Here is a 13,843-nt window from a genome sequence, read left to right on the forward strand (position 1 = left end):
GACGGATCTCTGCCTCCCGAGTGCTAGGATTAACAGTATGTGCCACCACTGCCTGACACCCATCTATGTTTAATCTAGTGGCTTGTTTTGTTCTCTGATCTTCACACAAATTTTATTAGGATACACAATATATCACCACACTCCAGGGATTTTCTTTAAAAAATATCTTAGAAACTTGAGTATTTAAAATGATGCCTGTGACTTTTACCTAGTGTCTCTAATATTTTGTATTATTATAGAAGGTTCTAGCCATCGTGCCCCAGACTAGGGCTCCACTCTCTGGACAAATTTTGGGGACCCCCCCCCAAATACCTTGTCTCATGTGCCTCACGTTTCTCAGCTGCTCACAACGATGGAAGGCATGAGCTCGGAAAGGGTACAAGGGCTGACACTTAAGCTGCCCAGTAGCCTCTAGAATGAAACCCCTGGTGGTCTTCACAAGATGGGTGATGACAGCACTGAGGAGCACCAGGAACAGACTTCAAGGCTCTCTCCCGTGGTGCTTGGGTCATCAGGAACTGGATCAGCCTCAAACCCATTCATAAATATCCCCCTGGGGCTCTCTGCCTAATTCTCTCTCAAGGTGTTCCAAACTGAATACATTAGCCATCTCTCCATACCTCCTTGTAGAGGCTGTAAGTTAACACCAGATGTGTTTCTCTGTCACTGTCCACCTTAGTGTTTGAGACAGGGTCTCTCATTCAACCCTGAGCTCACCGGTCAGCCTAGACAGACCACCCAGCAAGCCCTATGGATGCTCCCGTCTCTACCTCCCTTGTCCTGGGATTGCAGGATGAGGAGCAGAGGGGCTGCAAGGTGGGGAGGCATGGAAGAGGCTGGACACGGATATGATAGGGATGGAGTGGAAAGAGAGGGGAGTGATGCTATGCCCACACCTAACCAACAGGTGTTCATGGAATGTCCTGGATGGAGCCTACGGGGGGGGGGGGGGGGGGGGGGGGGGGGGTTGCAGCTCACCAAAGACAGTGCTGAAGTATGTCAGAGGCTGCTGCCTGCTCATGTCCTCAGGGATGGCTCACGGGACTAAGAAGTGTGAAAGACCCCACTCTCTGACCATATGGTGCCAAATTTCAGGGAGCAGCAACAAAAGCAGTCATGGATTCCCTCAGGTCTATGTGCCCCAAGGCTCCAGAGTGACAGACAGCCTTGTGGACCCCTTCCTTTCTGTGGGTGCTGGCCCCTAGCTCTCCACTCCCGCCACATACCTACTACTCAAGACCCCTATTTCCAAGAACAACAGGCCTGTGTTCCCGGCCAAGTGCCCTTCGGACCTACAGTTCATGCTGGTTGGGGAGTTGGGAGAGCTTTGCAAGGGTTGAGGATTGACCCAGTGCTGACACTATCCTCATGGATGATTCTCTACCTTCATTAAGTTTTTAAAGATTTACTTAAAAAAAAGGTACGTGTATGAGTATCTGTGCATGTATATGTACATGTGAGTGGTGCAAGTGCCCTTGGAGGCCAGAGGCACCTGATACCCCTGAGGCTGGAATTACAGATGATTGTGAGCCACCCTACATGGGTGCTGGGAATCGAACTTAGGTCCTCTGCAAGAGCATTATGTGCTCTTAACCTCTAAGCTATCTCCAGCCCCTTAATTTATGTGTGAGCGTGAAGCACATGTAAGGGTAAAAAAAGCATGTCATGTCATGAGTGTGGAGACGAGAGAACTTTGCGGGGTTGGTTACTCACCTTCCCCTTTTATGTAGGTTCTGGGGATCGAACTTGGGTTGCAGAGTTTCACAGCAAGTGCCTTTTATCTGCTGTGCCGCCTCAGCGACCTGGGTCTGATGCTGGCCCAGCACAGTGGCTCACACCTGTAATCCCGGTGTAGGAGACAGGTATGAGGCCAGTGTGGGTTTAGAGACCACTTCAAAAAAAGAAAAACTGCCATGGGAACCAGAAGAAACGAGGCAGACACACCCCACCCAGGGGGCTGGGATTAGCTTCGGAATGTGACAATTTATTTGGGGGTGAGAGAGGTCTCACCCCCTCTTCCTGGCATCGATACAATATTGAAGAGCAGCAGAACGAAACGAACGAGACAGAGTGATCAGCACGAGCCCGCCCTCCCCTGGCCCAGAATCTACCGAACCCACATCCAAAATAAGCTACCTTCCCCAATGGAAGTCCTTCCCAAGGGGTAGGGCAGACTGGGGGCCCCACCCCTTCTTCATCCGTCATCGGCCAGCTTTACCATGTTCCCGCCATTAACCACTGGAGGCAAAGTTTAGCCAGCTGGGAGCTGGATGGTTGAACCACAGACAAAGAAAGACACGTCATCCTTAAAACGCGAGAGAAGAGAGACAGTGCCCGTCCCCAGATATAGAGCTATGTACGTATATTATATATAGAGAATCCATTCGTGCGGTTCATCAAATGAGCTTCTCAAAAATTAAAACAAAATTATAAGATACATATTTCTTTAGGCCTTTGTGTTTTTAAGTTAAAACCAACAAAAAGATGCCCGCTTCGCTCCTCGGCACAGGGGTGCCCAGCACTGGACCCCTTCCACCTGGCCTCTTCAGACCTTCTGGCTCCATCACCTAGCTGATGCTCTGCATACAGTGGGAATGGAGTCCTGAGTCCTTTAAGGACGGAGGGACCTACAGGCTGGGAAGTGGGGTCCTTGGCTCCCACCTAAGCAGCTGCTCTTCTTGCTTCTCGGTGGTGGCTGGGTGCAGAAGGGGTGCAGGACCCCACTCTCTGGGCTTTCTGAACCAAGAAGAGAAGCAGACAGAACAAAACTAAAACCCTTAAAATTTCTCTTATCTTTTACAAAGTGATTCCTTGAACCACAGAAGCCCCAGAGAGGCCACCTTGGCCTAGTGCACTGGAACCCGAGGGCAGAGCTGACCAGACTGGGTTCCATCATCCATTGAAGTGCAAAACAAAACAAAGGGGGGGAAAGCCAACCAACCAAACCAGAAAAGCAAGGGGAAGGGGTGCGGCCTCTCAGCTCCCCAGAGGCCAGAAAGGCTGGCCTAAGCCCAGATTCTCGGCTGACCTCGTTTCTGCTAGGGCCGAGTCTCTAGCCTGGGCAATAGCCATCCCCAGAGTCCCCACCTTTCCCTTCAAAGGCCAGGGCAGCCTGGGCTCAAAGCCCTCCAGCACTCCAGTGAAGTAGCTTAGCCCCCTTTCAAAGAGACCATGCCCCCCCACCCCGTTCCACCCCCTCCCACTGAGGCAAGGGCGGCCTGACCAGAGGAAGGAGGCTCACTTTGCTCCCTCGGGGGCTGTGGGCAGCTGGAGGCCCCAGAGTGCTCTGTGTGGAGGTCTTGCTGCTCTGCACAGCCCTTTCACAGAGGGACTCACTCAACAGGAATGGGTCCCAACCTTCCATCTCAAAACCCAACAAGACCCTGGGGACTCACCTACTCACTCCCGTTTTCCTGGCAAGTGGGTGGGAAGGGTGCATTTACAGGGCGTGACCGTCAGAGGGGGGGTCATTTCACATACAAAAATAAAGCACACCGGACTGCAACTTCCGCTTGGCAATTAGGCAAACAAAAAGCAGCAAGGGTGGGGGAGGGCCTGCAGTAGGCCGGCGGTGCACGGCTGTGTGGGGTCTGCACAGAGGTCCAGGCCTCTCACTCCAGGCTATCCAGGAGAGGGAAGAAAGTTTCTGCTCACCGGCAATCCCATGCCTTCCCTGCACCCCCAGAGGGGGTTACCCCAGCAGCAGCTTTCTGAAGCCTGCATCCCTTTCCAAACCAGGGGAACTCAAAGGTGTCGTCTGGGTCTTTAGGGTGACGGTGGAGTGACTGGGAACCAGATGACCCAGCAAACTGGTGAAAAGTAAAAGCGCGTGGTTGAGACTTCTTCCTTGAGGGGAAAAGCACAGTGAATCCAGTCCCCAAGGCGTCCCACGACCAACACCTGCCTGTCCCCTGAGCTTCCTGCTAGTTCCCTGGGGACTGGCTGTCACCCTTCCTTTCAAGCAAGGACTGGAGTGGAAGTCGGTTCCTAGGTCACCACAGAAGACTCGCCACGCCTGCTGCCGAGGAAGGAGGGCAGCCATGGCCTTGAATGGTGCCTTCCACCCTGGGGCCCACCAGCTAGCTCAGGCCTCCACCTTACCCTGACATTGCCACCTCACCTCTGCAATCGGTGCGTTCCTATGTCTTCTTTAAATAGCTTTCTCCCTCCACCCCACACTCTTAGGAATCCCACAATATTTTTTTTTCTATTTTTTTCTTTTCTTTGTTTTTTTTTTTACTTTTTAAATTTTTTTTCTTTTTTTTTTCATTTTTTGCAAAACTAACTCTTTCACGTTCCTGTCATAAAATCACCTCTGAAAACACAACTTCTTTACAAAAAAAGGTCACAAATGACACAGACTCTCAGGAAAACACATTTCTATGGTCTCTGCAAACACCTGTAACTGGCACCCAGGTGGTGGTGGCCCACCTGGGGGAGGGGGAGGGGGAAATCGCCTCTGGGGACAGAGGTGAAATACCAGCCCTTATTTGGGGGAAAAGCCAATTGGCACTTGGACGGTATTGGGGTTAACACAGGACAAGGCGGGACCTGGACTGTGGCCCCCAAACCCTGTGAGGACCCCTGTTTCATACCCTGGGGGAAGGAGGGCTGGGGCTGTGCTGCAGACCCTGGCAGAGGGGTGAGAAGGAAGAACGTCTTCTCCTAAGACCAGAATACTTGTCCTCGGGTCAGCTGGTTCCGCCTTTTGCCATGCTCTGAGCAAGGTACCAGGGCCATGTACACCAGGAGCCAGCTCAGGCTACACACAGGAACATACCACTCAACAACACCCAAGTGAATCCCAGGCCAAGGGTAGGCCAGTGGAGTCCCTAATGTTGCCTGGGGACAGGCATCCTCCCTCTCCCCACTGGCCCACCCACTCTTCTGGTGCCTGGCCTGAAACTGGGGCTTTGGTCTCTGCTGTTGGCGTGGATGCCTCGGTTCCCTAGCAGCAGAGGGCAACAGAAGCTGCCCAAGGCACCCAGAGTCTTCCAACAGGCTAGAAGGCCAGGAAGCTCAGCAGTTCAAAGCAAGCCAGGGGGGTGGGAGAAATCAAGGACTCCTGGGAGGTCTCCAGGCCTTCTTTCCTCCACCTACATCTGCAAGGAGGGAGGCTGGAGCTGGACCCACCCCCAACAGTCCCACCATGCTGGCCACTATGTGAAGGGCCTGAGGGCTCCATGTCCCCCAGGAACCTGGGATTGGAGGAGAGGCCTGTGGCTTCCACAACAAACCACACAGACCCAACTGTGCCAGGCCTGGCTAAGGCAAGGGAGGCCACGCCTTCAGCGACCCTGTTCTGAGGAACCTGTAAGGGGTGTTGCAGGAAAGCCCGAAACCCTGCACCCAGCACACACATGGATCCACGCAAGAACAAGCCAAGGGCAAACACACATGCACAGCCAGAAGTTTCCACAGCAGGTTCCTACAGCACCTTTGGTAGAAAACGGAGGAGGCTTCCAGATGCCCAGAGGCTGCGGGCAGGGTGCCATGTCTGCAGCCCCTCCACCTTCAAAGGGGGTTTTGGATAGAGACAGTGTGTGGGACACAAGATCTGCGTGGGCCTGGTCCAGATACAGGCAAGCAGGGAAGGGGGCCTCTGGCCCAGCTGCTGCCACCCTCAATAGTGTCGCGAGGGAGGGGCCCATTTCGGCCTCATCCTTCACTCAGTCCCAGGTGGCACTAAGAGATTGTGCCCACCCTAGGTGGGATCTCCTAGGGGCCCTGCAGCCGCTAAGATAGCACCAAGGCCGGACACTGCACACACAGCAAGAAGCAAGCTAGGAGAGGCAGGGTGGGGTGTGGGTAGGACCTGAACCCCAAGTTCTTGGGCTTCCCCAGAAGCCACCTACTGGGCCCCACCTGCACAGTCAGGGACAGTGCCAGGGACACCAGGGAGCAATTCTTCCTTCCTGTGCCCTACCAGAACCCTAACCATGTCCAGGACTACCCAGCCCCATCCCTGGGTCAACACCAAGCCATTTGAGGCAAGCAGAGCACAGGCAAACGGGTCTGAGGGCAGGGACGGGGTGGGAGCACAAAGATGACTCCAGGAAGGAGGCCCCCCCCAAAGCCTCCCTCCTTGGGGAAGCCCCTCACTTGCTTGGCCCGGTGCCACCACCCCCCGCTGCAGCACCTGCCACCCCAGCAGCCACCTTCTCGAAATCCTCAGGGCTGCAGAATTCCTTGATGGTCACGGTCAGGAGGTTGCTGGTGACATCTGTGACGACGACATTGGAGCACGGCGACATCTCGGGGCGCCAGTCCCCAGCCTCGGGCTCAGAGGAGCAGGCACCTGTGGGCTCCAGGGCTGTGTGGAGCGCCTGGCCCGCAGCAGCAGTGGCATCAGGAGGCGCCCGTTGGCCTGTGGCAGCCGCCTCGGGAGGGATGGACAGATCGAGCACCTCTGGCTCTCGCCAGTTGGAAGCAGATCGGCTCATGGTCTCGGGTAGTAGCTTGGGTGGTGCATCGTCTGGGTCAGAGGACTGCAGTGTGGGTGAGGGGCAGCCGGAAGAGCTGGAGCTGTGTGCGTCATAGGGGGCAGCTGCTGGGGTGGCCAGGAGCAGCCCAGGCCCGGAGGAGGCCACGTCGGCTTTGCCCGCGGTAGAGGGCGCCAGAGGGGCGGGCGGGGGCTTGTACAGCGCAAAGGTGCCAAACTTCATGTGGCGGATCTGGGTGCGCAGCATGCTTTCGCTGAACTTCTTGCTCTTCCCAATGACCCGGTTCCGCGATGGGACTTTGGGGCGGGCAAGCGCCCCTGCACCCTGCGCAGGGCTGCCTCCTCCCGGACCCTTGTCAATCACCTTCAGGTTCAGGATGATGCGGTTCCGCTTGGGCTCCCGGGGCTTCACCTTGCGGTTGATGATGCGCACCGTCTCAGAAAAGGGCGAGATGGGTGGGCGCAGGCCAGGGCTGCCCCCTTGTGGGTCTGGTCGTGGCAGGGGGCGGCGGGACATGCGGTGGCAGCGGCGGATGTCTTTCTTGAGCCGGTGCACCGCGGCACTGGAGTGCAGCTTGGGCGAGGAGGCGCTGGCGCTCGGCTTGACAGAGAAATGCACATCACTGATGCGGAGGGCCTCCGCCTGGGCCCGGGCCTGCGGGCAGAGGGGCATGGGTGGGACCTCAAGACTCATAGCAACCCCTGGACACCTCTAAGCCAGATAGCCCTGAGCTCCGTCAGCATATATTCAGGAGACTACTCAGAACAATCAGTGACTTAGGACCCTTCAGACAAAAAAAGAAAAGGACGGGGGGACACGACGCAGCTCAGATGGAAGAGTGCTTGCCTAGCATGCATGGGCCCTAGGTTCCCCAGCACAACATAAACCTGTTGCCTGTCATGGTCGGGCAGCACTCCATAAATGGAGGCAGGTGGATCAGAAGTTCAAGGTTATCTCCAGCTACATAGTATGTTTGAGGCTAGCCTAGGCTGCTCGATACTCTTAAAAACAAAAAAGGGGGGGGGGGGGGGTTTGGGGATTTAGCTCTGTGGTAGAGTGCTTGCCTAGCAAGCGCAAGGCCCTGGATTCAATCCCCAGCTCCCGGGGTGGGGGGGTGGGGTGGGGGGGGGAGCCATAACTTGTCACTTGTCTACAACCAGAGCTAGGCAATTCTTTTTTTTTTTTTTTTTTTTTTTTTTTTGTGAACTAGAGAGAAACAGGCTAGTAGTCTTTTTCCAAGGGACAGTTGAGAGCTGCCCTGTGGATGCTGGGAATTGAACCCGGGTCTACCAGAAGAGCAGCCACTGCTCCCAACTACTGAGCCATCTCTCTAGGCAATTCTTAAGGTGTGGTCTTTTTCACTACCACTAAGTGCGCATGTTGGGGGAGGGGAGGGACACTTGCCACTTGCTGACTCAGCAACAAGGGGCCCTGTGAGGGAACCCTCCGTGAAGGATCCCAGCCAAGCCTGGGACTCTTCCAAGGGCTAATTCTTGGGGACAGAAGTAGATCCTCCCTCCCCCTACCTCCCAGCCCCATCCATCCCTGACTCCACAGATGACCATCAACTCTAGAGAGGCCCTTGCCCCAGGCCCCAAGCCTGCCTCTCCGCCCTCATTCTACCCATATCTGTGGATTGCAAAAACCTATATCCAGAAGCCAGTAACAGAAGCCAATCTAGGCCTTTGGTGAAGACAAGACAACCGAGCGGAGTTCAGCGTGAGCTCTGAAAAGCCCCAGGGTTCAACAGCAGTTCAGCAGCTACCTCATGGGAACCCCACCCAAAGGCTCTTGGAGCTCTGGTACCACCCCGACCCACCCCTTGCCAGAAGACTCAGAATGGCCAGTAGACACGGACTTCTCCATGGCCAGCCCTTCCTTCACTGAGAAGAATGAAGAACAGCCGCTCAGGTCTACTCTGAACGGCACCCCCTCCCAGAGCTGCTGTTGTCTCTAGAGACACAGGTACCCCACAGACACGGAGAGAACCCAGCAGTTCCTGAGGCCAGGGTGGGACACCGGCTGGGGACAGAGAGCCCCGCAGGCCACACCCCAGCGCTGTGAGGACAGAGTGGCAGAGCTGACAGCTGTGGCTGAAGATGGAGTAGGGAAGGACGAGAGTCCTGAGTTTAATACTCCGGCTCCAGCTGGGCAAAGCTGGTTAGGTTGTGACTGCCTTAATCTAGTTGGGAGACTTCAGGGGCAGAGGAGGGATTCATTCCCATGGTTAATCTGTCAGGGCCCCCAGGAGCAATCTGTGCTTGGGGGAGCTCTCCATTTCCAGTCCCCACACACTGGATGCTTAATCAATAAGAAGACATAGCCTGTATACCCCCTGACAAGCCTAAACTGTCACCCGTCAGGCTCTCCCGGCTTGTGGTGAACTAATGTCTTACCAGGTACCCCACACCCTCAAGGGCTCTGCACCCAGGCTGGGGCCTCCCTGTCAACACTCACTGACACTAGGTGGCAGCACCCAGGTGGGAACAGATCGCTCCGGAGTTCCTCTCTCCAGCCAGCTGGTTGAGTTCCACAAGGCCCCTTACATCTCTTCCCAGCCACATCCCCAGGGGAGTTAATGAATCTCCTCAGAAACAAGAGTACGGCATTCACTCACTGCGTCTTACCTCAACTCCCCGACCTGTTTTGTTTTTAATGTGTATGTACGGATGCCCACATTAGCCAGAAAGGGTCGTCCGATCTCTCGGAGCTGGAGTTTCAGGTGTCTGGGGGTCTGCCCCTCTGGTAGGGCAATGCACTCTTAGCTGCTGACCCATCTCCCCAGCCCCCACACTGACTTGCTAGCTCCTACAGAAGTCCAGGGGTGACAGAGGCTCCACAGAGTAGGAGGATGTGTGTAAACAGTGGTCTAATGTCATCCTCTTTTTCTGTGCTATCCAAATGGGTCCTGCCATAATGCTCTCCTTGACCATTAAAGCACTTGCTGACCACACATCTGGAGGCAGCCAGTACTTGGGACAAGCCAGTTACCTGTCGGTGCCAGGCTTCTGAGAAATCAGCTTTCCCTAAAGTATGCATTCAAACTGTCTATAAGAAACATCTCTTACTTTACAAGGTCTAAACAGGATTGCGTAAGACACAATCCTTGGGCTGGAGAGATGGCTCAGAGGTTAAGATCAATGGCTGCTCTTCCAGAGGACCCAGGTTCAGTTCCCAGAACCCACAAGGCAGCTCACAACTGCCTGCAACCCCAATTCTGAGGATCCTCTTCTGGCCTCCATGGGCACCGGGCATGACCATGGCACACATACATGCAAACCCTCACATACTAAAAAGGTCTGTATCTCCCTCAGGTTGAGACGTTCTGACAACAGGACCTGGGTCTGCCTAGCGAATTTCAAATATCACTGCAGAGAACAGAGTCAGTGCATTCTGACAAGTGGCCCCAGGGTTTGGGATGCACTACCGACAGCATCTAGACACGGCCGCTAGCTCTCTGTGATGGAGGGCAAATTATTGACCTGTTTTCTTTTCCCAGGTGTGAAACGGGAATATGCCAGCCATCTCAAAACGGCTTCCACGTCGCTCGGTATAGCTCCTGGCAGAAAATGTTAAGTGCATTTTGCTGAACTGCCTCCTAATCACAAAGCAACAGGTCCAGCCCAGGCTACCTCTACATCCCTTCACAAATATTCCTCGATGTCCTGCTGTTTCTTAAATCCTGGATTAAGACCGTAGGCAGCTCCGCCCCCTGCACCCGCGACTCTCAGCCTCGTTTCCTGTAGGTGTGTTCAACGTCACTCTTAAAACTATTTCCATCTGTGAAATGGGGATAGTACTCCCAACTCCACTGGGATGTTGAGGATATTAAAGGAGATGATTCGGGCGGAGGACCCGGCGCTGTTGGGCCCAGGGTGGGCAGCTCAGAAACTTACAACTTTAAAGAAAAAGGTATTTTGAGAATGGATACTCAAGATCGTTACCGCCTTGGCCACCAGAGGGCGCTCCAGCTGCGCTGAGGAGCTGTCAACACAGCCCACCAGTCTTCCAGCTGCTCCGCCCACCCCTCCCCACCCGCGAGCATCAGGGTTAAGGTTGCTGCGTTAAGGCCTGAAGATACACCGCGATTGGGGGCGGGGAGTGGGGTGCAAAACTATAGAATTTTAGAAACCAACATTTTTTTTTTTCCACTTTTGCTTTTGGTCCAAGGCTAACCCTTACGCCCAGTCCGTTGGCTGGGAGTGCAGGCCTTGTCAACAGGACTGGTCCACCCCGCCCCCACTGAGCATGGAGTGCTTTGGACAAACTGGAGATTACGAGGTTTCGCATCTTGCAGTCTCTTCTCCAAGGGGCCAAATTTGTTGGGAAGAAAATCTGAGGCATCCCTAGTCCTTTAGGGAAACTACGGTGGCCTCACGAGGCCACCTGCAGCCTAGCCTTAAGTGGACAACACGGGTCATCTTGCTTTCCTCGTCTCAGGCTCTGTTCTTCCCTCATCAAAAAAACAAAACAAAACACCCCCAACTCTCCAAGATGGCTTCCTCTGAAGTTCTCTGCTCCCTTGCCAATGCAAACAGGCTGTTTCACCATGCCCCACCCCATCTTCACTGGACCTCCAGAAATATCAGGATTGGGGGTAGACGGGCTCAGGACCCGAGAGCTGGTAGTCCAGGGTGGATTTGGATGATCGAACTCAAATTGAAGTAATGTAAGGTCAAATTCAAATTGGGTCCCCAAGTGCTGAGAGGACGGCACAGAATACACTCTAAGAGAGGTGGGCAGCTACCGGGCAGGAAGGTGGGCAGCTTGCCAGGAGCTGAGCCTATACTCACTAGCTCCAAGGCTCTAACACACACAGTACAGGCCAGTGTGTTTAAGGCTGGGGGAGATGAAAAGCAGAAAGAGCTTCCTGGTCACCTCCTCCCGTGAGTATGCCCCGACCTGCCTCACCCACTCACTCGCTTCCTGGAGCCCATCCCCACCCCCAGTCCCTGGTTTCACCCCTGATTACCCCACTCCCAGGCCCCTCTGGCTGGGCTGGCTGCGGCCTGCTGCCAGGGAATTGTCAGGGACTCACAACCACCCCCTGCCCAGCTGGGGCCCCTCTGGAAAAGCCTGCCCTCCTAGGCAGCGGCGGATCTATCCCTCCCTTGCAGGCCCTGTGCTGCGCCCTGGCTGGGGGCCCAAGAGGGGGCTGCTGGGGCTGGGCCAGGTTACCTTTAGGAGGAAAGTTTTGGGTTTGGGTCCTCTCTTCTTGGGCCCATACAGCTCACGTTCCCTTTCCCTGCAGCCAAGAAACGCCAAAAATTAAGAGTCCCTTCCCGGGCCCCACTCCCCGGCCCAGCCCGCTTTTCCCGCTTCCCTGCACGGCGCCCCACCGCGCCGGCCAGCCTCCCCAACTCACTTCTGCTCGAAGGCTGCGATGAGCCTCGAATCCAGAATGTTCTCCTCCGGCTCCCAAGTGCTGTACCTGCCGAGTCACGCGTGCAGAAAAGCAAAATGAAAACCCAAGGGGCAGAGGCACACCTCGAGGACGCAAGCACGCACCCCCCACCCAAGGCCCAAGTGCCTTCTTGCCGCCTCTCCGGTCCCCACGCCACCGACCCGACGATACTCACTTGATCGCCCACCCCTTCCATTTCACCAGGTACTCGATGCGTCCCTGAAAAACAGAAAGGGAAAAAAAAAAGGGGGGGTGGGGGTGGGGAGGATGCAGGGACGCAAGGAGGCGGCGGCGGCGCGGGGGTGGCCGAGGGAGCCGGGCTAGCGGGACCGCTGCGCCCCGAGGGCCCGCGGGCTCCGACACGGCCGCGGGGAGCGCAGGGCCGTCCGGGCCGAGAGCTCACCTTGCGGATCCGGCGTTTGATGATGGATTCGGCCGCGAAGACCCGCTCGCCCACTGCAGACAGCTCCATCTTGCTCAGAGGCACCCACAGCCCATAATACTCCCTGCTCCCGCGGCCGGTGCTGCACCGCTCGCGCACGCGCCCCAGCGCTCAGGCCCCCGGCGGGCGGGCGCTCGGCGGGGCGCGTGCTCGCGTTCCAGCTGCGGGCCGTCACGTGACGCTCGGGGCCTGAGCTCCGTTGCCAGGACCTCCCCCTCCCCCGGGGCGGTTGCTAGGGAAAAAGAGCGCTCGCGGGGCGGGGGCGCGCGCTGGCTCTTAAAGGGGCCTGTCCTCTCCGCCGCAGTCCTGGCAGGAGACCGATGGATGCGTGGCTGGTGCCAAGCCGGGTGAGGTGCAGTGCAATTTTACATTGTCCTGCTTCATCCTGAAGGGCCAGGATCCCTGCCACCTCCTACCCTCCTTTTAACTCCTCATGCTAGAATTGCCAGGCCCTGGACAGAGAGGTGCGATGAGTCCCGAGTCTGCAGGCGCTGTGCATCCTCCTGCAGACGTTTGCAAACAGTTAAATATGATACAGCAGAAATGCATTCGCTGCAGCTTTGCCAGGCCTTGTGGGGATTTCTTTAATCCATCACCCCATCCATTATTTATGTATTCGTGGGAGTGTGGTTTTGTAACCGGTTCAGATGAGTTAAAACAAAAAACGCCACCGCAGGAAAGGGGGGTGGAGGCGGAGGTGACCCAGGTCTGCTGAGACCGCGGTCTTGAGCAGCACCTGCAAGCTGACCTCGAGGGCGGTGTGTTAAGAGGAAGAGGTCTCGGAAGAGAACCTCCCGGCATGCCCGACTGAGTCCAAAGCAGGCTTTCTTTGGGTCACTCTGCAGACCCCGCCCTCGTGGTCAAATCTGTTTTCGGATTTCCAGGCCGCAGGCCACACCACTATCCTACAGTCCACAGACGCGAGGTTGACTCCGCCATTGAACTTGGGGAGGCGCAAGCGAGATCTGGAGCTGTCCTTCAAGGATGAAGCCCGCCTTGCGAAAACCCGCCTCTCAAAACCTTCCATTCCGTTTGTTTTGAAATTATTTAATCTTATTTTCCATTAGACCAATGGTCTCGTTCTTTGCAAAACAAAAATATTAAACACTTACAGATACAGAAGTCAACAGTCCATAACCTGCATAAAACCATTAGGATCTTCTAGCCCTGTTCTTCCCCTAAACCCAGGCCTGCATGAATACACACACACACACATATCACCCACGCGTAGAGTACAGGTATATATATATATACATTCTATATATTTAAATGTTTAAGCAACATAGGGTTGTATTATTTACACTGTTCTGGAGTTACTTGCCTCCCTTGATGATAGTGATTGAACATTAACACAGATTTTGCCCCATTCACTCGCTGTCTGAGGCTGGCGGGGGGAGGGGAGGGTTAGATATTTGTAAGGGTCAGGATTATCTTTTGATTCCAGGATTGGATTATTAGGCAGGGTGTGTATACGTCTCTGCTGCAACACCATTTCTTGAAGGAGCAAATCCACCATATCAAAATCTCAGTTTTTCATTCTTGCACCACTATAGA

General features: G+C 55.2%; 1 protein-coding gene across 1 annotated transcript; it reads right to left on the reverse strand.

Annotated features, from left to right (window-relative positions):
- Window positions 1–1,963: 1,963 nt before the first annotated feature.
- On the reverse strand, window positions 1,964–12,439 carry Cbx6 (chromobox 6). Its single transcript, XM_052748366.1, has 5 exons — window positions 12,251–12,439; window positions 12,023–12,066; window positions 11,809–11,874; window positions 11,622–11,688; window positions 1,964–7,097 (listed from the first exon to the last, which is right to left on the reverse strand). Exons 1-5 carry the CDS (start codon window positions 12,317–12,319, stop codon window positions 6,099–6,101), a joined length of 1,245 nt encoding a protein of 414 aa, XP_052604326.1. The 5' UTR covers window positions 12,320–12,439; the 3' UTR covers window positions 1,964–6,098.
- Between the last annotated feature and the right edge of the window lie 1,404 nt (window positions 12,440–13,843).

Source organism: Peromyscus californicus, unplaced genomic scaffold (assembly GCF_007827085.1).
Source record: "Peromyscus californicus insignis strain IS unplaced genomic scaffold, ASM782708v3 Scaffold_20__1_contigs__length_68692818, whole genome shotgun sequence".
Lineage (NCBI taxonomy): Eukaryota > Metazoa > Chordata > Mammalia > Rodentia > Cricetidae > Peromyscus > Peromyscus californicus.